The sequence below is a fragment of the Lissotriton helveticus genome, chromosome 5_1, assembly GCF_964261635.1.
Source record: "Lissotriton helveticus chromosome 5_1, aLisHel1.1, whole genome shotgun sequence".
Classification (NCBI taxonomy): domain Eukaryota; kingdom Metazoa; phylum Chordata; class Amphibia; order Caudata; family Salamandridae; genus Lissotriton; species Lissotriton helveticus.
The window spans coordinates 1,546,133,759-1,546,159,561 of NC_136065.1; the positions used below are offsets into that span (position 1 = coordinate 1,546,133,759).

The 25,803-nt window shown below is 49.2% G+C and overlaps 1 protein-coding gene across 3 annotated transcripts in view; it reads left to right on the forward strand.

Moving 5' to 3' along the window:
• NUAK2 (NUAK family kinase 2) overlaps positions 1 to 25,527 on the forward strand; it is a 76,158-nt gene extending 50,631 nt beyond the window's left edge. For all 3 annotated transcript variants that reach the window (XM_078644623.1, XM_078644624.1, XM_078644622.1), the window contains exons 3-7: positions 1,538 to 1,689; positions 5,045 to 5,110; positions 18,511 to 18,630; positions 19,283 to 19,415; positions 22,236 to 25,527. In XM_078644623.1, the coding sequence (XP_078500749.1) occupies positions 1,538 to 1,689; positions 5,045 to 5,110; positions 18,511 to 18,630; positions 19,283 to 19,415; positions 22,236 to 23,335 (1,571 nt within the window). In that variant the 3' untranslated portion in view covers positions 23,336 to 25,527. The remainder of the gene's footprint in view (positions 1 to 1,537; positions 1,690 to 5,044; positions 5,111 to 18,510; positions 18,631 to 19,282; positions 19,416 to 22,235) is intronic.
• The last annotated feature ends 276 nt before the right edge of the window (positions 25,528 to 25,803 follow it).

The window sequence follows — 25,803 nt, forward strand, 5'->3', positions numbered from 1 at the left end:
CCCAGCCCAGGAGACGGTTTTGTACAGCAGGCATCCTGAAGTCCTGTATTTCGAGGGCCTCTTATATGTGATAATGAAGAAAAAGGAGGGAAATTGAAATAAAACAGTTGCCCAGGGGGCCATCCCAGATTTAGTGGTGTCTCCTTGCGCAATGGAGTTCAGCCAGTAGATTTACATGCTTTGCTTCCCCTACACCCACTTTACATCCCCTGCTTCCCCGCTGGCATCAGTGCAGCCCTCTGTCACATCAAAGACCAAACTTTGGGCCTCCGGGAATATGTGAGCACCCATGCTGTAGAGTGACACCCCCACTCCGTTCTCCCCCCCCCCTACCAAATACCCCCTTAAAGTCTGGTCCTACACAGAGCGGAGAGACTCCGGCTCCACTGTGGCCGGTTTGCTGGAGCATGAATTGCGGGTAACCAGCAGCCTTTCCAACGAAATGCACGGTCCAGATGACGCCAGTCATAACTGCAGAAAATCAGTAACCTGTGCCCATTCCCAGCCCCCCTTGATTAGTTTGATCCTCACTCAGGCAGAGCAAAGGAAATTCCTTGGCAGCCACGGAGCATTCTCAGACGGAGGAAATGGGCTTTGGCTGTTCTTTGGGTATTGTCTTAATCCCGCGCTGTGCGGCGAAACTAGGTCACGCCGGCTTTGTCGAAGACCTCTGGATCCCGCAACAGTTGGCCTCTGTTGCATGTTCTGGAGAGTGAAACTTGCTTAGACCCATCCTTCACCAAGGGTCCCCATTTATTTTGACGGCAAACACTTCCAGTATGATAGACAAAGACTAACTACCAAGACTTATTCATGCCCTCCACTAGCACATTGACAGGTATGTTTACACACACAGTTTGACAATAAATAAGGACTGCCAGGCCAATCCATGATGTCCATTGCATCAAGATGGCTGCCTTCCTCTCCCGAGTTCCCTGTCTTTCGGAGTAGAGTGGGGGTTGGGCCCACCCTTTAGGGACACAGTTACACTTCTGAAAACAATTAGTGCTTACTCTGACATAGTGTGGTGTACCCGACTCTACTCTAACCCTAGCTGCTCTTCAGGAGTCAGCTGGGAGTCTGGCAATACCACAGCACCCTACGGGCAGATGGCCTCTGGTGGAGCCTAAGGAACGGCCGCCGAAACAAATCTGTCTCTGAAGGATGAAAGGAACTAATTGGGGCTCTGGAGTGTAGAGCGAAGGGGCATGCAACAACTAAAAAGTATAGTTTGAAGCTTAAGCGTTCATATGCTTGTTATGTGATCCGTGAATCCATATACTTTGTTTTATGTGGTTCAACTATGCTTTTATAGTGGGTGGTGCTTCCTAGGAAGGAAGGAAGGGAGGGAGGGAGGAAAGGAAGGAGAGACTGAGGGACAAAGCAGGATCAGTTAGACATTTGACATGTTTATTTAGAGAGATGTTACATCAGTCTTGCTTGAGCTGCATGTGTGTCATCCTCGATGATGCAGTTTACTGCAAATTCATGTATCCATGTGATTGCTCAACCTCTGCTGTGTTTTTGGATTCTTTAGTTTTTGAGAACAGTAGCAAGATTGTGATTGTCATGGAATACGCCAGCAAGGGTGACCTATACGACTACATCAATGGCCGCCAGCGGCTGACTGAGCAGGAGGCGCGCCACTTCTTCCGTCAGATCGTGTCTGCCGTCTATTACTGCCACAAGGTGAGCTTTTGACTGGATTCCCTTCTTCAAACTGTGTCACTCCTTTTAATGCCACCAGCTTGTTTCACAATAGCAGTGTGCGCCTCCCAAGATCTCCACATGTGTAAATGGCAAGCATGTTTGTGTAGTGTCCAGGAGCTATCGGACACTGGGAGGAATGCATAGGTTTAAAATTGTGCCAGGACATAGGACGCAGGGAGAACAGTGCTTTCCCAAATCAATTCCTGATGTCTTGTCTAAAGTTGTAGGTTCTCAAATACATCATCTGAGTCTACTGCTGGCCCCTGGGTATGACATGACTGGATCTTGGATGGAACCCTTGGAGAAGGGAGTTCCTAGCCCTACCCTTGTTAATGTATATATCACCTCTGGCCAATATTGTTGAGTCTTTGGGAGTGAAAGTAGTTTCCTATGCGGATGACACTCATCTTCTCTTGGCTTTTCATGAAAATGTTCCCTGCTCATTGAGTTCTATCAAGCCCTGCCTTGGATCGGTTATGGACTGGATGAATACCAGTTTTTTAAAGTTGAACTCAGACAAAACTGAGATTCTTTTTTTGGTACTAGATATATCCCTGATCCGAACCTCTGGTGTCCATCAGAGATGGGAACTCCCCCGTGCCCTTCCCCGGTGGTAAGGAACCTCAGGGTCAAATTTGATTCTGAGCTCACTTTTGAGCCTCCGATTAAAGCATTGTCCAGTTCTTGTTTCCTGATCCTGAGAGCCTTGAGACGTATGCTACACCTTATTCCCAAGGAACACCAAAAACAATTGTGCATGCTTTGATCACCTCCAAACTGGATTGCTCTAACAGTTTGTACCTCGGGCTTCCAATCTTTCTTATTCAGCATCTTCAGATAATTCAAAATGCTGCTACCCGTCTGATCCTAAAAATGTCGCCCTGGGGTTCGATATCCAGTCAGTTGCGACAGATGCATTGGCTATCGATCAACAGAAGGGGCCATTCAAGGTCCTCGCCTTTGCCTTTAGAATCTTTAATCTAAATGGACCTCTTTATTTTAGGCTCAGATTAAATGTATTTCAGGCCTACTCATTGGGGTTTAACAACCTCATTGTTTCAAACTCCCTGCATGTATAAGTGTAGGAGAGGAGGCCATTCGGCCAGACTTTGGAATGCTCTGTCTCTGGCCTTGAGAACATGTCCTTCTGAAATGGTTTTTAAAAAAAGGACTCAAAACGCTTCTCTTTGGTTCTGCTCTAACCACTTCCTATCTCTGTTTCTCATATTTTCACCCAGTGGCAATCTTTTGCACTTGCACCAAGACACCTTGTTAGGTGGCTGTGTGCTTTAGAAATATATTGTATTGTCTATCGCAAATCTCCCTCTACCTCAAGGCTTGTACCATCCCTGCATGTTCAACAACATTTGAAAATTCTCTCTTCCCTTCTTTCTCTTTTCTCTCTCTCTCCTTTCTGTCTTCTCTCTCACCCTACACTACGCACATTATTACCTTGCATGCGCTTACCAGAAAATTACAAACTGTGTGTCTGGCTGTTGTGTATGGTATGCACCATGTATTAAATTCAGATTACACATTCTTCAGAGGCCAGCCCTGCCTGCTCCTGAGGCTGGGGGAGGTTAAATCTTTCATTATTTGAAATCCTCAAAGGCAGGAAAATATGTTTTGTCCTTTTGAGATATGTGTGCAATTTGTATGCAGAAACACTTCAGGCAGATTAGATGCTAAAGCATTTGTAGCAGAGAATTTTTTTTTCTCAAATATATATCATCTCTTGGGTCTCCTGCTTTCTATCATTTGGAAGGTGGAACTAGTCTTCGAGAAATCGGGCATACTGAATCAAACTACCCAAACACTCTGACCATGGACTTTTATGCAAGTTGGCAAATTTTGGGCAAGTTCTACTTAATCATAAAAGTAAATTTTACCACAAACCAGCATAACTATTTGACTGCTCATATGCAACTTCTAGGTAATGATATATTGGATGATAGTGGTTCATGGGATTTGTAACTCTGTCTTAACAGAAGTCTTCTTGCCGGTAATATTCTAATGACTAACTGAACATGCACAAGTACGCGCTCATTGTTTTATTTCATGAAATGCATGTTTCTGCATGAAACTTGCAATTTTTCCTTCTAATTTGTTCCCCTATGTGGGGGTAAATTTGAGAAGGTAACCTTTACTCTGAGCACCAGCTTATTTCAAACAATGTGGCGGGCATTATTGCGCACATGTAAGCTCTGCTAATGACCATATTTCTGTGACACTTTTCTGGCCCTTGGCAGCATTTTGACAGTGCTTTGTGTTTACGGGTGGGGCCTAGGCCACATTCCGTGATGACACTTTGAGGCGCGGCAACATTTCTCTGCCTTTTAGTGTTTTGGAAAGAGACTGCCAGTAAACACAGTTGTTGTGACCAGGACTTGAAAATCACACTCTATATTTTCCTCTCCCAAGCTAGGAATGGTGTGGGTGTGTGCCACTGCGGCATTGTTGGTCTGTCCTGTCTGCACTGATATTTATGTTATACACAGGGCCACTGGATTATGCAGCAGGCTTGAGTAAATTAAGCGGCAAGAAAAGGCACATTATGTGGCACAATGCAGTTAATTTCACTACATTATTTTGTCATTTTCACTATCGTTAACACTGTTAGGGCTTTGACTGCACCTAATTAGTACCAGTATAATAACACCCAAATATACCAATAAGCAAAAAAGGTGACCATTCAAAGGGACTTCCGCTGTGCAGCAACACGTGTTGCTGCGTTGACAGTACATTTTGAATCATTTGAGCTAGAAAGAATTTTTGATTTGTTAAAATCTGCAGTTTATGCAACATATGATGGATTATGTGGAACCTGTGGTAAATCTATAGTTATGCAAAAATAGCGACGGCTGCACAATCGCATAATTCCAGTGGCCCCGCTCATAGACTGTATTTATGCTTTAGGGGAGTATTTGGAGTGTTGGTGGGCTACAAGACCAGGCTAGTGGGGTGATTCAGTATCTGAGGTGAATGAACTGCTCCAGTCCATTATATCTTTCGTGGATATGATATTCACTCCAGCAATCTCTTGATGGGTGGCATTGGGGACTGGTGCACTGGTATGAACCTTTGTGCACAGCTGCCTGCTGTAGCCCAGATGACGATAAGCATCAGGCATCTCCGTGACATCCCTAATGCTCCACTGGGACTGTTGGCCAAGGTGTCTGCGCCCTATAGGAGAAGCTGGGTGGGTTGATGACTGTGGTAGGTAGTGCTTGACTCAGGATTAGGGTCTGATTCTGTTTTAGGGTGCACACCAAGAAAATTCAGATTTTTTTCCTAAATTTTTCGTGACACTTGTTCATTTAATTTTTTTTTATAGAATGGGATTGTCCACCGAGATCTGAAACTTGAGAACATCCTCCTGGATGAAAATGGCAACGTCAAGGTGAGTTGGTGTCCATTCTGAATCCAACGCAGACCCCACTATGGTAAAATCTTGGGGAAATATTTTAATGCGGCTGATGGCCCCTTTGTGTAGATGCTTTTTTTTTGTACATTTCATTCTTCAGTTGATGCTTGTTTGGGAGATATTTATCTATAATGGTTGCTATGCTATTCTCATTGCTATTTCTGAAGGGATAGTCTGACATTTAAGGTAAAATTTTTGCTTTTGCTACACTGTAATGGTGTTAAGGTTCCATCGACCGTTCTCTTAAACAAGTAATCATACTGTACATAAAAATGGCCAGCACAAATTGTAGCTCTTTAAAAAAAAAAAACTTTTATCAGATTACCCAAGTACCAATGAGATATTTTAGAACGGCAATGTCCCCTAAAAAAAGACTTCTGAAAACTTGAAATGTCTGATCTCTCCTAATAGTGAATGTTACCAGAGACACATTTCCGGATTATTTCTTCAAAGCACCTATGAGTCTGATGGGAGGGTGGGTGATGGTAAATCAAGGGCCCATGGCCCTGGTTGGGCGCTTGAGCCGGTGCACGCTCTGTTGTCAAGGTGACGGACCTGTAAGGGCCAGTCATGCCCAGTGATGTGGTGTGCCAAGTAGACCTTGTTACATGACATTTGCGCTGACTACAAGCTTGCGCCTAGCGTGTGCCTCTCCGGTGTGCAGAGTGATTATTTCCAGATGCCCTGCAGCCCACAAAGGCTTTGCTAGATGATTAACCTGTTTGTCATGTGTGGCTCAGCCGTAGTAATTGCTTGGAGATCGGGTCTTATGGCAGAGAAGGTAGGAAGGAAAAGCGGAGGACTGACGGGTCCACTTGGTCCTAGTCGGTCTACTCTCACACCTAATCCCACACGTACCACTCCCTGCGTAAAAGCAGCGCACATTCAGCCTACACACATTCCTGCCTGCTTTAAATCGGCTTCTCTCTTATGACTTGACGTCTATACCTTGGGTCCATGCATTTCCTTGCCGGCTCGGTCCAGCCAGCCCTGTGCTTACCTGCGCTGTACTCAAGGGCCCTCCACCTGGCCTATAGTGTATCTGACCTGCCTATGTGCTCTAACTCCTAAATCCATCCCGTCCTGTACCGGCTCTGGCCCCCTGTTCCACCTGTGGCTTGTCGACTATAACCCTGGGTCACATTCAGTACACAAGTGTCCATGTCCGTTTCAACCTTGGGGTCCGTCTGATCCTTCTGTGTTCCTTCAAGGTAAATGAATCTGGCATCGCCCGAAGGGCCTGCTCACAAGGACATAAGAGCCGGGCGACATGCTGTGTCATGGCCTCTTGCTGCGAGCTTTTGCCTCTCTTAGGCAGAACAAGCAGGGTCCAACCTTTGAATGGGCGTGCAGTGTAAACAATCTCCTCCGTCATTCCTCGTTTTGCCACAGCCTTCCAGTTCAACAAATGTGCTGCAGCAGTTAGTAGCTGGCCAGTTGAACTTTCACCAAGGGTCTTCCCTTTGGAGGTACCTCGTGTGGCACTTTTTGGCAACTTTTTAAGTGTTTGAGCTTTTTTTTGTTGCTATAATCCGCAAATTATGTATCTGACAGTGGATTATGGTTAAATCCATAATTATGCAGAATCGCATGATGAGAGTGGCTCGAAAAAGGGAAAGATTGGGATAATGTTAACCTAATGAACGGCCCACAGAAGCCCTCCCTCTCTGACGGAGGACTTCAGTGATCCGGCTTTAAGTTTTCATTGGCTGTGTTCCATCCGTGTAACCAGTGACGGATGCAAAGTTACTTCAGCCGTACATGTTGCGAGACCGAGTCCTTTGAAATATAGCACTGGGTGAAACAAAGTAACTTTCCAATGTAACGCTGGTGGAAACCAGTTCCTTGAAGGTTCTGGTGGATCGCGGAGTGTGGGGAGGAGGAGGACCCCCACCCGTGTTCTCGAAGCCCAGTGGCGCAGAGCGGCCTTCGCTTCCCTGGTCTGATTTATATGGGGTCCCGGGCTCCCCTGGTCTGGCACCTGGACGTGCGCACCGGCACACAGAAGGCGCTCTAATCTTGGGACCCATCGGTGGGGGCAGAGAGCACTTGCCACTCTCTCTGTAGGGGGGGGGGGGGGGGTCTCGTTTGATTGAGGGGGGGGGGGGTGAGTTTACAAGGGGGCAGATCTCTTCTGAATGTGAACCCACGCGGGGGCACCTGCAGGAGAAGGCCGAGGGCGGTATAGTGTTGGAGAGGCTTCCTACAGCTTTGTCTCCAGCCCCCGCAGCCTTCCCCGCTGTCTGCGCAGATTTCCAGTCCCCTCCCCCCCCATGGGTCTCCAGCAGGAAGCGCCTAACAGAAAAATACAGCGCCGGTCGTTGACCTGCAGAGCCGCTGGGGCTGCGCGCTGGCACGTGAAGGGCGTGCGAGAGGCGGGTGTGCAGGCGGGCGGTGGTTTCACCTCTGGGAGCTATCTGGATGGGAAGGGACCCATAACCTTGCGCGCCTCGCTGGGAATACCCCTGCCCCCCCCTGCTGCTGTGCTGGCAGTATGCACGGCTACCTGTGCCCGCGCGCCTGTTCAACTCTCGGAATATGCAGAACTTGGCTGAGTTCGCCCCCGGCTGTTCTTTGTGAATCGATCGCACCCGTGTAAAAATGCCCCCTCCGTCTTCTGTAAATCGACAGACTACTACACATTCCAGTAAGTCCGGCCTGAGCCCTTGAGCACGGACACACTTGGCAGTTACAGCGGCATTTTTCTCAGGACTTCAGCTACTACTCGCCGCACCCGCTTCGCGGGTGCCGCATCGCCTGTTTGGACACCGGGTCACCGCTGAAGGACTGCAGCAGCCTGCCGGGTGAGTGTGGTCGGCGGGGCTGCGAGCGTGCAGGGGACTCCGTTGCCCAGGAGTCCCTGCAGGGCCATCTTCCAACTTCCGGTCCGCTCTCCCCGCTGCCGCCCCCCGCCTCTCTGCAGTACTAAAGCCCTCACCACTCCTTCACCTGTGGGACGCCCTTGAGCACGGACACACTTGGCAGTTACAGCGGCATTTTTCTCAGGACTTCAGCTACTACTCGCCGCACCCGCTTCGCGGGTGCCGCATCGCCTGTTTGGACACCGGGGCACCGCTGAAGGACTGCAGCAGCCTATCGGGTGAGTGTGGTCAGCGGGGCTGCGAGCGTGCAGGGGACTCCATTGCCCAGGAGTCCCTGCAAGACCATCTTCCAACTTCCGGTCCGCTCTCCCCGCTGCCGCCCCCCGCCTCTCTGCAGTACTAAAGCCCTCACCACTCCTTCACCTGTGGGACGCCCTTGAGCACGGACACACTTGGCAGTTACAGCGGCATTTTTCTCAGGACTTCAGCTACTACTCGCCGCACCCGCTTCGCGGGTGCCGCATCGCCTGTTTGGACACCGGGGCACCGCTGAAGGACTGCAGCAGCCTACCGGGTGAGTGTGGTCAGCGGGGCTGCGAGCGTGCAGGGGACTCCATTGCCCAGGAGTCCCTGCAAGACCATCTTCCAACTTCCGGTCCGCTCTCCCCGCTGCCGCCCCCCGCCTCTCTGCAGTACTAAAGCCCTCACCACTCCTTCACCTGTGGGACGCCCTTGAGCACGGACACATTTGGCAGTTACAGCGGCATTTTTCTCAGGACTTCAGCTACTACTCGCCGCACCCGCTTCGCGGGTGCCGCATCGCCTGTTTGGACACCGGGGCACCGCTGAAGGACTGCAGCAGCCTATCGGGTGAGTGTGGTCAGCGGGGCTGCGAGCGTGCAGGGGACTCCATTGCCCAGGAGTCCCTGCAAGACCATCTTCCAACTTCCGGTCCGCTCTCCCCGCTGCCGCCCCCCGCCTCTCTGCAGTACTAAAGCCCTCACCACTCCTTCACCTGTGGGACGCCCTTGAGCACGGACACACTTGGCAGTTACAGCGGCATTTTTCTCAGGACTTCAGCTACTACTCGCCGCACCCGCTTCGCGGGTGCCGCATCGCCTGTTTGGACACCGGGGCACCGCTGAAGGACTGCAGCAGCCTATCGGGTGAGTGTGGTCAGCGGGGCTGCGAGCGTGCAGGGGACTCCATTGCCCAGGAGTCCCTGCAAGACCATCTTCCAACTTCCGGTCCGCTCTCCCCGCTGCCGCCCCCCGCCTCTCTGCAGTACTAAAGCCCTCACCACTCCTTCACCTGTGGGACGCCCTTGAGCACGGACACACTTGGCAGTTACAGCGGCATTTTTCTCAGGACTTCAGCTACTACTCGCCGCACCCGCTTCGCGGGTGCCGCATCGCCTGTTTGGACACCGGGGCACCGCTGAAGGACTGCAGCAGCCTATCGGGTGAGTGTGGTCAGCGGGGCTGCGAGCGTGCAGGGGACTCCATTGCCCAGGAGTCCCTGCAAGACCATCTTCCAACTTCCGGTCCGCTCTCCCCGCTGCCACGCCCCCCTGTCTTACCCGGCCACCTACTTATTTCCCTAGTATTCCCGCAGCGCGGGACGCAGCCCGGGCGAAGACAGGGCAAAGACTGGGCCGTTTGAGGCCGTTCGAGGTCTTAGAGGGCTGGGCTGGGCCACCCCCCCTTATGTTTCAGTCTTTTTGTGGCACATCTTACAGTTTTATTGTTGTGTGTATATTTATTGACCTGTACTCTGTAATATGTGTTCACGGGGTAGCCGGAGCAAAACCCTTATGGCTGCTAGCAATTCCAACAGGTCCATAGATGATTTCCTAGTCAAAACCAATTTGGTTATTGACGAGGAAATCAGTAAAATGCAGCACAAGGTCTCCTTAGAACTTGATGCTGCACGAAGGCTGTCAGCGCATATTGCCAGCTCCAAAAAATCTTCCCTGGGGAATATTGCATCTGCCCGTACCCCTGATCGTCCCACCGCTCCACAGCCCCTATTAACAACGGTAGTAATGCATCCTGCTCCCCCTATTATTCCTTTACATTCCCCTCCAATCTCCCAACCTAATCCAGTACAACAAAATATTGGCCCTGCTCCCCTATTTAGCATCGCAGGCTCTTTTCCCCTTCCCAAAGCAACGGAAGCAGTAAGCCATTGTAGTGCTAAGAAAGCGGCAGCATACAAAAAGAAATGCCTTGCGAGAACTATACACGCTAGGAAAAAAGCCAGAATAGCGAGGTTAAAGTTCTTTAATAGCAGACGGGCCATGGGGTCTCTTGGGGTGAAAGATGTTAACCCCAAACCGATTCAAAGTATTTTTAATGGGGAAGCTACTCCGGAAATATCTAGTTTGGTGGAAGATGATATTCTTATCATCTCTCCTAGCCAGAATAGCACAAACATTCTGGAGGGTCGGGTGAGCGGTCCCGTGCACGTCAGGGAGGGTGACAGCGAATTTCTCCAACTAGTCTGGGGTACGTTAAAGCAGCTACTTTCTCCCCTAGAATTAAGGCTTTCTCGTATAGAGAATAACCTCCTCGAAATGGATAGGACCATAGTCACTCTGGCCAGCTTGAGCCTAAAGGAAATGGATGCTAAGCTTTTACGTGCGACCGAACCCACTCCCCAGCCCTCAGAAATAGTACCCGTTCAACCCCCTTCACAACTGGCCCAAATCATTCCTGAGACCCTACCTATACTAATACCCATTCCAAAACCCCGCACCACCATTGCAAAACCTATCGTACCCACCCCTAGCCCAGCAGTTCCAAAACCCTCCCATCCGCATAGACCAGTATACAGGCCGAACACTGACTCCAGGGCATCAGCCAACCACCCCCCTAGGCCGCCCTTGGTGCGCAATCCAACACGTCAGGCCAGTCGCCACAACTTTCGCGGAGGGTTTATCGACCTCCCGCCAGAAGCAGGGTCGTACGTCATTATTTTAGCCGGTGTTCCAGAGTTGGGTCAACGAGCCCAGGAGAATGATCTTTCTCTAAAAAATAAAGTTATTCACTGGCTGAATTCCAACAAACAGCTCCCCGACCATCAAAGAAGTAGTGTACTCATGGTCCGGAGAGTCCCTTGGATTGGCCGTACCCACAAGTCCATAGCCGGTGACTGTGTGGTGGTATCATTTTCTGATCCCCACACAGCCCAGTATCTATGTGCATGGCCATCTTTTGAGGCCAATTCCACAATAGTGGTGAGGCCTCTCACTTTTTTCTATCCTCCCAGACAACAACTAGCGAGTGAAGGGTCATGGACCACTGTTAGGAATGCTACTCGTCCGACACATAGTTTTGTTGGACAAAATCAACTTAACTGGTGGCAAGGGTTTTCAACCTCCAATAGATTTGGCTGCCTGGAGGAGGTGGACTGACTTGGGAGGTCTGGAGACTTATCTCCCCCTAAGATTACTCCCCACCAACGGAGGTCTCCATCCCTAAATTCATCTCTTGTCGGCCCACCGTTGTCTAACAATCTGGGCGTACCCTCAGACCCGGTATATATTACTGCGTTGGCCATGAATGAAGTAAAGGGCGTGGCACACTCATTATGTGCACTAACTACGGACTGCCCATTAAGAGTAATCTCTTGGAATATTGCGGGGCTACGGGGACGCCTGGAGAATGACGATTGGGCCAACTTTATTGATTCATATGATATCGTCATCCTCCAGGAAACCTGGTCAACTGTCCCATTGTATAGGTTGGGTTACCTTAATTTTTCTAAACCCGCAATTAAGAGCCCAAAGGGTAGGGCCTCTGGTGGCCTTACTATTTGGATAAAAAATAATTTGGGCTTCCATGGTAGGGAAACACTGGTGGCGTGTGCGGATCTCCTATGTATTAGCCTGAGTAAACCTAACACCCCAGACATCCTTTTAGTTGATGTCTATGCCCGTGGTTGCCAGGGTGGGAAAAAACAAGCTGTCTTGGACGATCTTGATCTTCTATTTAAGAATTTCGGGATCGACCAGATAGTAATTGTTGCAGGAGACTTGAATACCCCCTTTGAGCCCATCTCCTCCTTGGCAGAGGATGTGGGTTCTGAAGAGGACACTGTTTGGGCAATCCCCCCGCTTACCATTGCTAAGGGCGTAAGGGGCACCGAGGCAGCCTTACATTGGCTGGGCTTTTGTTTAGAATGGGGCCTACGGGCCGTCAATGGGCGCACTCGATCCGATTGCCTTGGGTCCAACACTTTCGATAACGGTTTGTGTTCAAGCCGTATCGATTATATACTGATCAAAATTGAGTGTTGGTCCATCGTACAAGACATGGTGATAGAGCCTCGCCCAGAGAGTGACCACAATCCCCTTTCACTTGAGATTTTGGTCCCAGGCATGGGGGCACCTGTCAGGAGCACCAATAGTCTAACATCTGATGTAATTCTGTGCGATAACAGGCGCCGCGTAAAATGGCCCAGGGTTCTGGAGGACCCTACACTTATTTCAAAGATTGAGGAAGAGGTATGGGGCGTGTGGAGTAGGATGCTTTTGTTATCACCTGCTGGCAACGCAGACTCCATAATTACTAATCTCCACGAGGAGTGTTTTTCGATCCTGAAAAACCTTCTCACGAAACCATCCAGGCCTGCTAATACCAGAGTATATAAAAAATGGTATAATAAGAAATGTAGAGCTGCCCACAGCAACTTATTAGCTGCCGTGAAGGCCCGGAACTCCGATGCCATTAGGACAGCTAGGCAATGCTACAAGCGTACCATCCAGGCTGCTAAGCGAGATTGGGACGACTCTTATTGGCTTGACCTCCTTGGTGCATGTGATTCCCCCAACCTAGCAGATTTCTGGTTGATTATAAGGAGGGGAAAAGATCCAGCCGCCCAGATTCCAGTAAATCATGTCTCCGCTCAATTGTGGGTGGAATTCTATACCGCTCAGTTTAATGATCCAAATGTAGTGGAGGATTTGACGATAAAAACTACACTGCCGTGCCAACCCCTACATACAGGTGACAGACTCTTGTTTTCGGAATCAGACACCGCACTTGCTCTTGAGTTAGTTCAGCCGGGTAAAGCTCCCGGCATTGATGCTATTCCCGCTGACCTTTTTAAACTCAAACCTGACCTTTGGATCCCTTATATCACTTTACTGGCAAATAACATAGCTGCCGGGGCTGAGATTCCCCCCTCATGGAAGGGGGCAGAAATTCTGCCAGTATACAAGAAGGGTGACCGCTCCCTCCCCAACAACTATCGTCCCATTAGCTTGATCGATTCAATCCAGAAAATTGTGTCGAGAATGATCCTAGCTCGAATTCTGGATTGGATCGATTTAAATAACATACTTTCCCCTATGCAGGCGGGCTTCAGGTTTGGGACTAGTACTGTTGACCAAGTCTTCCGTTTTACATTACTCTTTAGGAAGGTGGTCCTGTTGGGTGGCGGTATGTTATACGCTGCATTCGTTGACCTTAAGTCGGCCTTCGACTTGGTGCCTAGGAAGAAGTTGTGGGAGGCCCTTAGTCGCATGGGCTTCCCGCCTGAGCTCTTGATTCTAGTCCAGCGACTTCATGAGGACAATTATGCCCAGGTTAGGTGGGGTAGTCAGGGGCAGGTGACTAAACAATTCCCCGTACAACGAGGGGTGCGTCAAGGCTGTGTCCTAGCCCCCACGTTGTTTCTCTTATTTATTAATCAGGTCACCCAACATTTCATTAATACTCAGTCGGATGCTCCCATGTTGGGTGGTCGAAAGTACCCCATGCTAATCTTTGCAGATGACACCCTCCTCCTTTCTAAAACTAGAGCCGGGCTCCAGGTAGCCCTGAATAGATTTTCCGAGTTTTGCACTATGAATGACTTGCAAATAAATGTGGATAAAACCAAATTCATGGTTTTTTGCAAGAAAAATCCCCCTAAGTGTACAGTTTCCTTAAACGGAGCCCAAATTGAGCAGGTTAGGGTCATGACATATCTTGGTGTGACCCTAGATCACCAACTCAACTGGAATCCCCAAGTGGAAACGTCTAAACTCAAATTTAATAGGTTGGCCGGCTGTTTGATCCACGAACAGAGGAACTCCCTCACTAGGTGTGTCACCCCTGCCTTAAAAATCTATGAGGCGAAGGTCATTTCTGCTACCCTCTACGGAGCCGAAGTTTGGGGCCATAAGAATCTCTCCAGTTTGGCAACTGCGCAGAACAGGTTCCTACGGAATCTGGTTAGTCTCCCTCAGTCCACCCCAACTAAACCCCTACTGTTGGATCTTGGTTGCAGACCAATCGACGAGATGGCCCAGTATCGTCTGGTGGCCTTTTGGCGCCGCCTCTGGACCACTCCTGAGCTTGGTCTGTTTACCCAAGAGTTGGAGGAAGTAAAACACATGTGGGGGGCACACAAAATACAATGGTTTTGGGTAGTTAAAAATGTATTGAACCTGATGGGTCTCTCGGAGCTTTGGTCCAACCCAGGGGGGGCAACATTTCCATCTAAACTTGAGTTTAAGGCGCTCTTTTGGGCTTGGAGAAAATCTATTCTTGTAAACCAATCCTTGGACGCTAACATAACTGGCTCCTTTTTAGTGTACAAGGCTGTTCCCTCACTAGAACAGTATTGGGACCTAATCACAAGCGTATTAGATCGTAAATTATACCACCAGTTTCGAGTTGGCACCTTGCCCATCAATTCTTTTACAGCAAAATGGGATTCGTCTACAGGGAATAAATGCCACTGGTGTCCAGACCATGAAGAAAGTGTTGGCCACTTCTTCTTTGGTTGTCCTGTTTATCGAGCACCAAGAAACAAGTGGTTAAGACCGATCTGCTTGACCCTGAATAGTGGTGGTTCCCGAGATGCACTTCTCAAACTCCGTGTTATTAGATCGGAAATCGTAGTGGTATGTGTTGCCAAATTTTTGAGATGGGCCTGGCTAATCCGATCCAAGAAATTGGGTATCACTGTACGTTGAATGTCCTTATCTACCTATATATAGCGCCCTGTATGGTTCTTAGTGGTACCAACCTATGTGCATGTTACTGGTGTCCTATCTGTTTTAATATACATATGTGTAAAGTATTTTATTGTTCGTAGGAATAATCTGTGTATAATATTATTATATTGCTGGACTGTTTTTTTTAACATATTGTGTATGATTGTTCATTGTCTTTTATGAATTTCTTATTCGAAATAAAGACTTATCGAATCGTGTCCGGGCTTCTTGTGAATAGCACTCGTGTCCTTTGCTGACTCCTGCCTAGTCCTGCTTCGGGTAATTGGAAAAGGTGGCCAGGCCTGTCCTATGGACAGCTGGGGAGCCATCCCCGCTGCGGGGGTCCTTCGGAAGGCTGAGGTCTGTCCTGAGCCGTCATGAGTCCTTTGGGAAGCAGGCGAGGCCTGCCTGCTGTGCCCGGGCTCCCGTGAGGCCTGCACGGGCCTGGCCGACGCCGTGCGGCTCCTTCAAAGCCGTGGGGCCGTCTGTGCCCAGACTCGTCGTCACAGCCGAGAGAGCCTGGATTTCTTCACACCTGGCCCTGGGATCTGCATTCAGGCAGCTTGACACCGTGCCCCTGCAGGAAATAGCATTTCCCACAGGACATGAGGCAAAGGATTGAGCAGAAACTAGTTTCACAGGTCTTTCCAAATCGCCATTTTACCCTACGAACAGTAATCTCGCATTACTGGCCGGCCTCTATAGTGCAGCCGCCCCTCTCCTGGTTACTGCAAGTACCAGGATGCATTTGCCCACATCACCACTGTGCGAGGTGGCTGCCTGTAAAGGACCTCCCACCCTCTGCTTGCTCAAGGGGCCATCCGTTGTTCATTTCACTCAGTCCTGCACGGCTAACAATCTCCAATGCTAGCCTTCCTAGGATGCGTGACGTCTGCGTGGGTTTTGAGAAGTAGTATTGCGTCATCCACCAGAGGGCCCGTTTCAAACTGCCATTTAAAGGTCTACTGGGATATTCATCCGTGCAGTGCTTTAAATGGGCCGGTACTATACGGTACTGAGTACCGGCACTTTTTTTTAATTTTAGAGGGATAGTACTGGCACTTCTCAAGAGAAATGTAAGACTTGAGAAATGTAAGACTTTTAGTTGGAGAGCACCGGCACTTCAGAGATAAGCAGGTACTCTGTTACAGAGTACCTGCACCTGCACTTCTATTTTTCCATTTCAAGCACTGCCTTGGTGTGACGTCTGCGTGGGTTTTGCGAAGTATTGCGACGTCATTCACCGGAAGGCCAATTTCAAACTGCCCCCCCCTCCCCAGCCCGTGGATGCGCACCACACTGATGCCACTTTCCCCAAAAAGTGAGTATATGAAGTAATCTGAAGAGCAGTGAACTCTGCGAAATCCGTTTTGCAAGATGTAGAATAACTACAAGGAAATGAAAAGTAAAACAATGAAATGCGACTATCCGAATTCCCTGATGCACCTGCGCCCGGTAAATACGGTGAGGGGGGCTGCCACACACCTGTATGATGACTGGCCGCGAGCATATCCGAGGGGCGCCACTCTTACGCCACAACAACGCTCTCCTGATGTATAGCAAATGCATTGCAGCCTCTGGGACTCTTATGGAATGGGTATTTTTATAGCTCCTTTGGAAGAATTATGCGGCGCTCTTTTGCACAGAAGACTGGATTCTCCCACCAGCCTCAGTTAGAAACTTTTTGAACATGGCGGCCGCAGCTAGGAGACAAACGAGGGATGATGCCTTATCCGCTGCAATGGAAAATCCGCCAGACTTCTGTTCCGGTCAAGGTGTGTCCGGAATGTAAATCCAGCCCTAGTCTCGCCTTGCACTCTGGCCTCACTCTTGGCCCGGGAGGATCAGCCCCCAGCTAGCCTCAGGGGTGGCAGAGCGGCTCGCCGGGCCCACTTTCACTGCAGACTCGCCCTCGGCCCCAGCCTGACCCGAAGCAGCCGGGGCTCACCCACGCTACAGCCTCATTTCCTTCCTGGGGTTAATCGCTGGGAGCACTTGATGCTGACAAGCACTTTATTGAGGAAAGCGGTGAGATCCGATCGCTATCAGTGACGCCCTCGGGTGGTGGCGGGATGGGAGGGGCGGGGAGAGTTACCGGTTTGTAATAAATGGTGTTTGGAAGCCGATATGGAGGCCTGTCACCAACGCGGCTTCCTCTCAGTGAAATATTTGCATCTGCAACCCCCCCCCCCCCCCCCCCTCCCCTTCAAGGGGACGGCCAATGGGAGATCTGTATGGTAGAAGCCTTCCAGGGCAGGCAGACACCAGACGAAGATACGCCAGTGGGTGATGCGACTTTTCATGAGGGGGGAGCTGGGAGGGAGGGTGAAGAGTTGGCCTCATGGGTGTCCCAGTCCTGTGTAGCAGTAGCACTCAGGCGTGGCAGTGCTGGGCTCCAGCGAAAGCTGTGATTGGCTCTGAACTGCACGTCAAGGAATTGCGCTGTGGCATTCCTATAGCGCTTTCCTGCCCTCGAAGTGCTTTTTTGGCAGTCAGAGAAGTAGTCAGTCAGTTTGTCAATTGTTGCAATGAAGCGTGTTTGACAGTGGTCTGTGCGCACGTCAGGGTATATGAGTGCTGGGACTGGGTTGCCAGGTAACACAGTTTGCTCTTTCAATGGGTTCCAAGGCAGCTTGCATCCGCGCTATCTTAGGGTGACCAGCTGACTCCCGGTCATTACACACACTGTCTTCAGCCCTGTTCTTTTCACCTACAAAGCATTTTTTTCAGGCGCTTTAGTCTTATTAATTCAGTGCAAGCAAACGAGGACTACAACACCCAAAATGCAATAGCTACCTCACAAAAGTAAAGGACTGGAAACAGTCCTTTTAATGACTTAGAAGGACCTTGTCCCCTTGGCTATGATGAATCAGTGGAGAGGCCCTAATGGCTGATGGTCTGAGCCTTTTGGTGGCACTCAACCACCTCACCCTGCCTGGTGGGCGTTTCAGTATATTTGTTAATAGTCTGGTTTTCAGTGAAAATTTAGACCTTGGAGTTCAACATGAACACTAAAAAAATATCTACCATTCAGTCATCTATTTCGGTACAAATATCGATCTGTAACCAAGTTCCCAATCAAGAACTAACCCCCATATATGCTCAAACTGGCATTGGAATAGGCATTTAACTGAGTTCTACAGTAAGTGAGCAGTGTTCTAGGCTATGATTTGGGACATCTTTAAATTGTCTTTATGTTAACAGACATGATTTCGTTAATATGACTGTAGTCTTTGTAATCTTTAATATGGTAACCTGTCGAATATAGGTGAAAAAACCTTTCTAAAATGCAGACCAAATTGTTTTGTAACTACTTGCCGAATTTGCACTGATGAAAAGCAACAAGTCCTAACCTCCAATCTGCCCTGCTCTAGGTAAGGGGGGCCTGAACATAGCAGGGTGCGCCTTGATGTGGGTTGAACAGGCAGGCAGTTGCCTCATGCTTGGCAGGAGGAGCAGTCTCTCACTGTACCAGCCATGTTCTTGCACACTTGTATTTGTTTAGGCATCTGCGCTGCCCACCCTGCCTACACTGACCTCTCCCCTCCCCTCTCTCTCTTTTCCAGATTGCAGACTTTGGCCTCTCTAACATGTACCAGCAGGACAAGTACCTGCAGACGTACTGCGGCAGCCCCCTGTATGCCTCCCCGGAGATTGTGAACGGGCGACCCTACAAGGGACCAGAGGTAGGCACTACCCCCCTCCAGTCCTGTACCCATTAGTGTTCTTGATCCTCACGCGGCCGACTCGGGTGCATCTTAGGGAGGCTTGCTTTGTCCACTTTCACTACAGTGCCAATGTCTCCCACCCACAGCACTACCCAGAATGCAGCCTGCTATTCTTTTACCACCTTTAACTCGAGCTTTGTGTGTATTAAAAACGCTTAAGAGGCCCTTGAGAGGATGGGCTTTTGTTTATTTGATCAGTTCTAGCATCACAAATTCAGGCCTTGCCTTGAATGACTGACTCACGAGATATCTGCTGCTGAGGCCGGAGCCTGTATGGCCTCTGTTCCACATGGGATAGCGCTGCAACCTGGGGTCGGGGACTCTGAAGTCAGTTTCTGTGGAGGATATCTCTGCTGTCTAATGCTGGAGCTGCGATGTTGTTTTGTGCATTCTCAGGGCTAGTTTGTATGATAAAGTTATTGTAATACATGTGTATTTGTGCTGTATTACTCTTCAGCCTATATGGTTTATCTTGAGGGATAGCTCTGTTCTCTGAGCCCACATGCTGTACATTCCGAGGGCTACAAGCTCTCCTACCTCCCTGAAATAGAAAACATGACCTTTTTGTGTGCACCTCTCATTTGTGGCCCTCACTTCTCTTTTCACACAGGTGGACAGCTGGTCATTGGGCGTTCTCCTCTACATCCTGGTCCATGGAAACATGCCTTTTGATGGCCAGGACTACAAGCACCTCGTGCGACAGATCAGCAGCGGCGAGTACCGGCAGCCAAGCAAGCCTTCCGGTGAGCCACACTGGTCTTAGTTCACCAACACACGTGCCCTCTTTACCTTCACAAAGTAAACCTCTTACCCTTCCAACGCTACTATGCTCTGTCCTAGAAATATAATGCCCACCCACCTCAAGAATGTATAGAAAGTATGCCCCTCTTATCTCTCCAGCACCCATGCCCTCTCCGCGCTCCTCATGTAAACCACTCTAATTTCTGCACCCTCTACCTGCACACCTTTCGTACAACGTTAACCATTCGTACCCCTCAACTGAAGCTCTCTGCCTTAAAAACTAAGCTCCACTTACCTCTCCAACATATCTAACCTCTCTGGCCTCACACAGTGATCCTTTAGTACCTCTGCGCGCACCTATCCGCCCTGCTCTCAAACCACATCTCCAGCACACTGACCCACACTTTCAGCCTTGTAAACAAAACAATCTTACGTCTCCAGCCAACTCCCCTACTCTGTCTGCCCTCACAAAGCAAACCTCGTTCACCCCTGTCTGTCTTCCAACCAGACACAAGGTTAATCCCTCCAACAACTCAACCCTCACTGCCTTTACAAACAAACCCCTCTTACCTCACAAGCACCCCTCCCTGCTTTGCCCTCACAAAATACACCCTTCCAAACAGGGCCCCCCCAAGCGTGGAACAGGGAGGACAGGCGGCCTGGCTCTCCGGTTGGAGGGGGGCACCAGATTACAGACATTTGCTCCTATCTCTATTCTTTGGCACTTGATGAAGTTAGAACCTTGGCTATGATGAGCCTCAAGAAATGTGACCTCTGACCCCACGGCCCGCCCGAGTAGTACAGCTAACCAAGCGTGCCAGCCGGGCAGACGGCTGTCTACCGTCGACAGCAGTCTGGGGGTGGGAGGTGTAACCCATTGGGGTTAATCACCTTGATCGGAGGGGGAGTAGCTGTTATTTCATAGACCACAGTGAGTTAAAGTCCCCTGAGGGCGGAGAGCGGCTTCGCCTGTTTTTATTGCTCTGCTAAAAGCTCCCGGCCCGGGTCTTCCATACTTAGCCGGTTTAATGCCACCCAATCCGCCTGATTACAGGGTGTTTTTCAGGAGCTCGGACTGCATGATGTGCTCTACCGGCCATTGTTAGAGGGGATATAAAAACCTGGCTCGTGCGCGGAGTTTGCTTTGGATTGCCTTGCCTCGGCCTGAAATCCTGCCTGGCCTCATATAAGCAACGGCTTCGCTGATCATGAAAGGGCCCGTCCATCCAGGGAAGGAGAAGCATCTTACCCAGTCCCGTCTCCTCGTCTTGAATGTCCCCAGTGGCGCAGCAAAGGCCCCTGCAGTCAGGGCCGGCCTAAGGCATGTGCAAGCTGTGCACCTGCACAGGGCCGCCAAACCCCAGGGGCCGCCACGCCAATATATATCCTTAGATACATATTTGCGTGGCGGCCCCTAGCAGGGATTTGGCGGCCTCGGGCCCCCGACCTACACTCCCTGCTCAGGGCCTCCGTGAGCCTAGAGCCGGCCCTGCTGCACTGCAAGGGGGGGGGGGGGGGGGGAATGGGAGCTCCAAGGGGCCCTTTCAGCTCAGTACCTGGCTAGTGAGCTCCTGAGGGACTCTTGGGGGGGGGGGGGGGGGGGGGGGTAGGTAGTGTTCTCCATGTACTTTGCAGGGGCACCCCTCAAGTTTCGTTACGCCACTGAATGTCCCTTTAATCTGTCTGGTTGGGTGGAGACCCCATTTGCCTCACGGTCCCTTCAGGAAGAGGACACCTGTCCTGGAATCAACGAGGGGTTCTCCATGGTCTTGTGTTGATCACCATAGGACCACAGGGGTGTTATTCTGCTCAAACCTCAAACGCACTGCAATCTCTTCTTTGGTGTGTCTACCTGCTCTGCCACACTAAGGTTGCTTAGGTTTTTTTTTGTGTAAAATGTCTCTGAACCTCTCATACGATGTGCACGCTGATAAAAGGGGAAATAGCACTTTCTAAGAGCCGAGACGTGGATTTGCAAAGCCTTCTAAACAAGATGATGAAAGGTTTCAAGCCTCGAGAGGCATGCTATGTTGTGCTGCAGGCCAGCGTAGACCAGTTTGGAGGCAAGTCATAGCTATAAAAGTGTATTCGTTGTTTTAACATTTAGCATTTCTGTTGCAAGGTGGGGCATTGTCAGCCACCGACACACCAAACACTTAGAGTCTCCAAGTGGGATTAACCTTTTGTGCTCATGCAACAACAGAGACCAACCTCATTCCTGAGTCTGGGCGCGCTAGGGTAATGTTTGACAATCTTGCTCAGGTGAATGTCGACGCACACAGTTCTGCTGACGTCACTCTTAAGGTATCCAGTCAGCAGGTCGATTGGGTGCATTGTCTTCACGAGGGAGTATTCTACCACCGATAACCTTCGTGAGTTAGGGGCCAGGGAAGGGCGTGTTTAACCTTCACAAAGCAACTTGTGAAGGTGGCAACATTTGCCCATTGCCTCACGGTGCCCATGTAAAACTTTTTTTCTCAAAATGTTTTCAAAGTTACAGATCATCCATTTTAGTGTGCAGTAGTAGAGAGTTTTAATGCTCTATTTTACTACCTACACCACTAAATTGGCACAAGTAAAATACAATGTTAAATTATATTGTGTGGGCCTTTGACCTTTACATTCATAGCTGTTATGTTTAAGACTCATTTTTGTAAAAAATCAATCTTCCTGCTACTTGAGGCCCTCTTGGTGAGGAAAGAAAAGTGGAAGTTATATTAGAGGGCTAGTGGTGCTGCTAATAAGTGTGACTGCTTTTGATCTCACATGAAAAGGCATTTTATTGTTGCTCTAATGCTGGTTTCCTCTTGATCTCTCTGTAGATGCTTGTGGACTAATCCGATGGATGTTGATGGTGAACCCAGAGCGACGGGCAACTATAGAGGACATTGCCAACCACTGGTGGTTGAACTGGGGCTACAAGGTTCCAATGGGTGAGCTGGAGTCTATGCGAGATAATGAATCCACACTGGCCACGGTGGCAGAGTGGCTACGCCGTTCGTCTAGGCCTCTTTTCGAGAATGGATCTAAGGTCCGGTGCTTCCTGCGCCAACGTATGCCTGGCATCACCCTCGAGCGCCAGCGCTCCCTGAAGAAGTCCAAGAAGGAGAATGATGTGGCTCACACCATGTTGGAGGGGACATTTCCCAACGGGGCTGAGGGGACCACTAGGAGCTCACTGAAGAGGCCCAAGGGCATCCTTAAGAAGCGAGGGAGCAGCTGCGAGTCACGTGTGTCTTGCAGGAAGGAAGAGAACTTGCCACCCTCTTCAGAAGCCAGCCCTGTCCTGCCCACCAAGCCGATGAGCCATGATGCAGTGCAACCTCCGGTACCAGCGATGCCCAAGAAAGGAATTTTGAAAAATTCAGGGAAGCGAGAATCTGGTTATTGCTCGTCGCCAGACCGTAGTGAGTTGGGTGATATTTTGGACTGTGAACCCAGTGATCTGGAGACCCCTGTGTTTGATGCCCCAGAAAGCCCTGTCCCAGCTCCCATGGAAATGCCTCTCGGGAGAAAGGGCATTCTAAAACACAACAGCAAATACTCTGCGAGCAGCCACAGCTCGCAGGGTCCCGGGACCTTCGGGTCCCTGGATGAGTTGTCCTTCCACTGTGCCCCTATGTCTCCTTACTGCAGTCGCCCTTCCACTGCCATCAGTGAGGACAGCATCCTGTCCACTGAGTCCTTTGATCAGCTGGACTTGCCAGATCGGATGCCTGAGAGCCGAGCCATGCGTGGTTGCATTTCGGCTGACAATCTCCTACGGCTCGATGAAGGGGAAGACTTTGAATTGCGGCCTCGGCTGTGGGACATGAAGTGCTACCAGAATCGTGTGGGAGACAGCTGCTTCTCTCTGACTGACTGTGAGAATGTCACTGAGGTGTACAAGCAGGCACTGGTGATCAACCGTAAGCTGAGCTGATGGTAAGAGGAGGTAGTTTGATTACGAAATGATTACCTTATTGAAATCAAACTGCCTTTGTAGGAGAACAGGTCCTCTGCTGGTCAGCCTGGACAGAATCTCTCTGGGGTCTGGCATGTCCACTTCCACAAACAACTTCTGGACAGTGAACATCCCCAAAAAGGGTATGGAGAAGAAGTGAGGGACTGCCACAGCATCACTCAAAGACTTTGCGAAGGATTTCAAGCTGTGCCTACCCGACCTCGCCTAGATGGATCTGGACACTGTATTTTCAAGTGGTGGAGTTTCCGACCCACTCTTCAGTTTGCACTGTGTCATGCACTATTTCAACAGACACTGGGAAGGGACTCATCTCAGGGCAGAGGGTGCAGTTGGCATCAGCATGGTATGAGAGTAGAATAAAAGGGTTTACTTGTGGGCAGTGACCTTAACAGGTGCACAATCCATCTTGAGTTACAAAACAAATGTAAAAGTAAACTGGAATAGTTTTTTGTATTTATTTTATTGCATTCTACATTTGTTTCCACAAAAGACGGCATTGGAGAATGTTCTCTTTGTAATCTTTGTGTTTCAGTTTGATTTTAGGGGCTTGAGTAGGGAAGTTGGCACCTTACATATTTGGTGTATGAGCAGAAAGACTTTAGATATTTGTATGGAGCATTGCTGGGCAAAAGTGTTTCCCTACCACCATCTGAAATACTATTGCCCTCTGTGGTTCTGTATTAGAATCAGCAAGTGCTGCTCCTCTCTACCATTTTACCCTAGAAGCTTAATGGGGAACGAAATTATTGGGAACGTTCTAAGAAGTGGATGAAAGAAATTTAAGCATTCCAGGAACTCTACATTCCCGAAACATGGACATGCGTTTGGTTAGGAGTTTAGTAAAGTTTTTGGAAATATTGTTGCGCACTTGAATACCACAGTAAAGTCAGCCAAGAACTTGTCATTTGCGATTGTCACTTCAACATCTGTATGTTTCCAACCAGCCATTCACTTATTTTAAGAAATGAGAGGGCTGATTCTGATCTGCTGGTAAGTCATGGGCCCAGATTTACTAAGACTTTGCACAAGAGGTGGTGTAATGCAAAGAGGCGCTTGCTATCCCTGTCCAGTGCAGAAAATATTTGCATTACAAAAGCCAACTTTTCAGAGAGTAAAAAATGCTTTGTGGCACTTTGCGTCAAGTGCGCATTAGAGGGGTAGATCAACCTAAACACCCACAGACGTTGACACAGAGCTCAATCAAATAAGACGGCTAGACTGGCCTTTTCATAAAAAAGGTAATGCCTTCCTGAAGATGGGCCAAACCAGGGGATTTGCATTTATTTTTAAAAAATAAAGTGTACAGCACAAATCCAAAGTTTATTAATCTTCTGAGTTTGTTTCTGCACAGGAATTTGTACTGGAAGGGTATGCCTCCCGTGAAAATCCTATGCTAGACCGCTCACACTCACCTCCCTGGTACGAGGCTGCGTCACACAAGGCAGCACATCTGTGCGCCACCGCAGGGGATGACACCATGGGCAGGTCTGCCTTGGTAGATATGACTTGCACTGCGTTTTCTCCCATGCACAATGCAGTAAATTTGGATGATGCGCTACAGGACATGAAAAAGAAGTAAACCTGGGTCCATGGTTTTCTAGCAGAAATAATATTAGTCATTTGTGTTCCTCTCCCAGACTGAAAAGTCCTAAACCGAGTCAATATCATTGGATGAAAGTCTAAAATGACTTGCTTTAATCTAATGGATTATTGAACTGTTCAACGTAAAGTACGGTGAAATATTCAATATTTCTGCATGCCTTATTTTAAGCAGTACGTTGTGCCTTGTAAAATGCATTTATTTATAATATTGTTTTTTGACAGTTGTTCCTTAAAATGTAATAACCTGGGTGGGCTGGAATCTGTACGTTTTTTGGGGAAGCTGAGTTGGGAGGAAGGGTATAAACCCTTTCCCTAAATTTGCAGGGGACTGACTGTTGTGAATACAAAAAAGATAAATGTTCTGTTTGTGAGGGATTTAAAGAGTCTGCTGATGTTTCAAGCCCACGGCCTGACAACCATTGCACTATCTCGTGGGTTGTTGCTGGTGATGTTTGTTTCATATTGTTCTTTGGGAGTTATGTACATTATTGTTTTTCTAAGATATGGTCCACAAAAATTCACTTGAATTAAAGACATGTTGACTGGAAGTCTGTGTCGGTCTTCTATGTATTTGCCTCTGTCATGTGTTTGATATTCCTGTTTTAAAACAACTAATTGTTGAACAATCTTTCCCTCCCACATACCAGAGTTTAACTTTGTGCATTCTGCACATGGCAGGATAAGAAGCTCCTCGCCTCCCACACCAGGCAGCCCTGGGGATGTGTGGGCATGGGTGCCCCCTGGGTATCTCTTGGCATTCTTGTAAAGAGCTCAAGAAATAATCCTTTCTTATCTTGCAGAAAGACTATGGCTGCATGGCATTT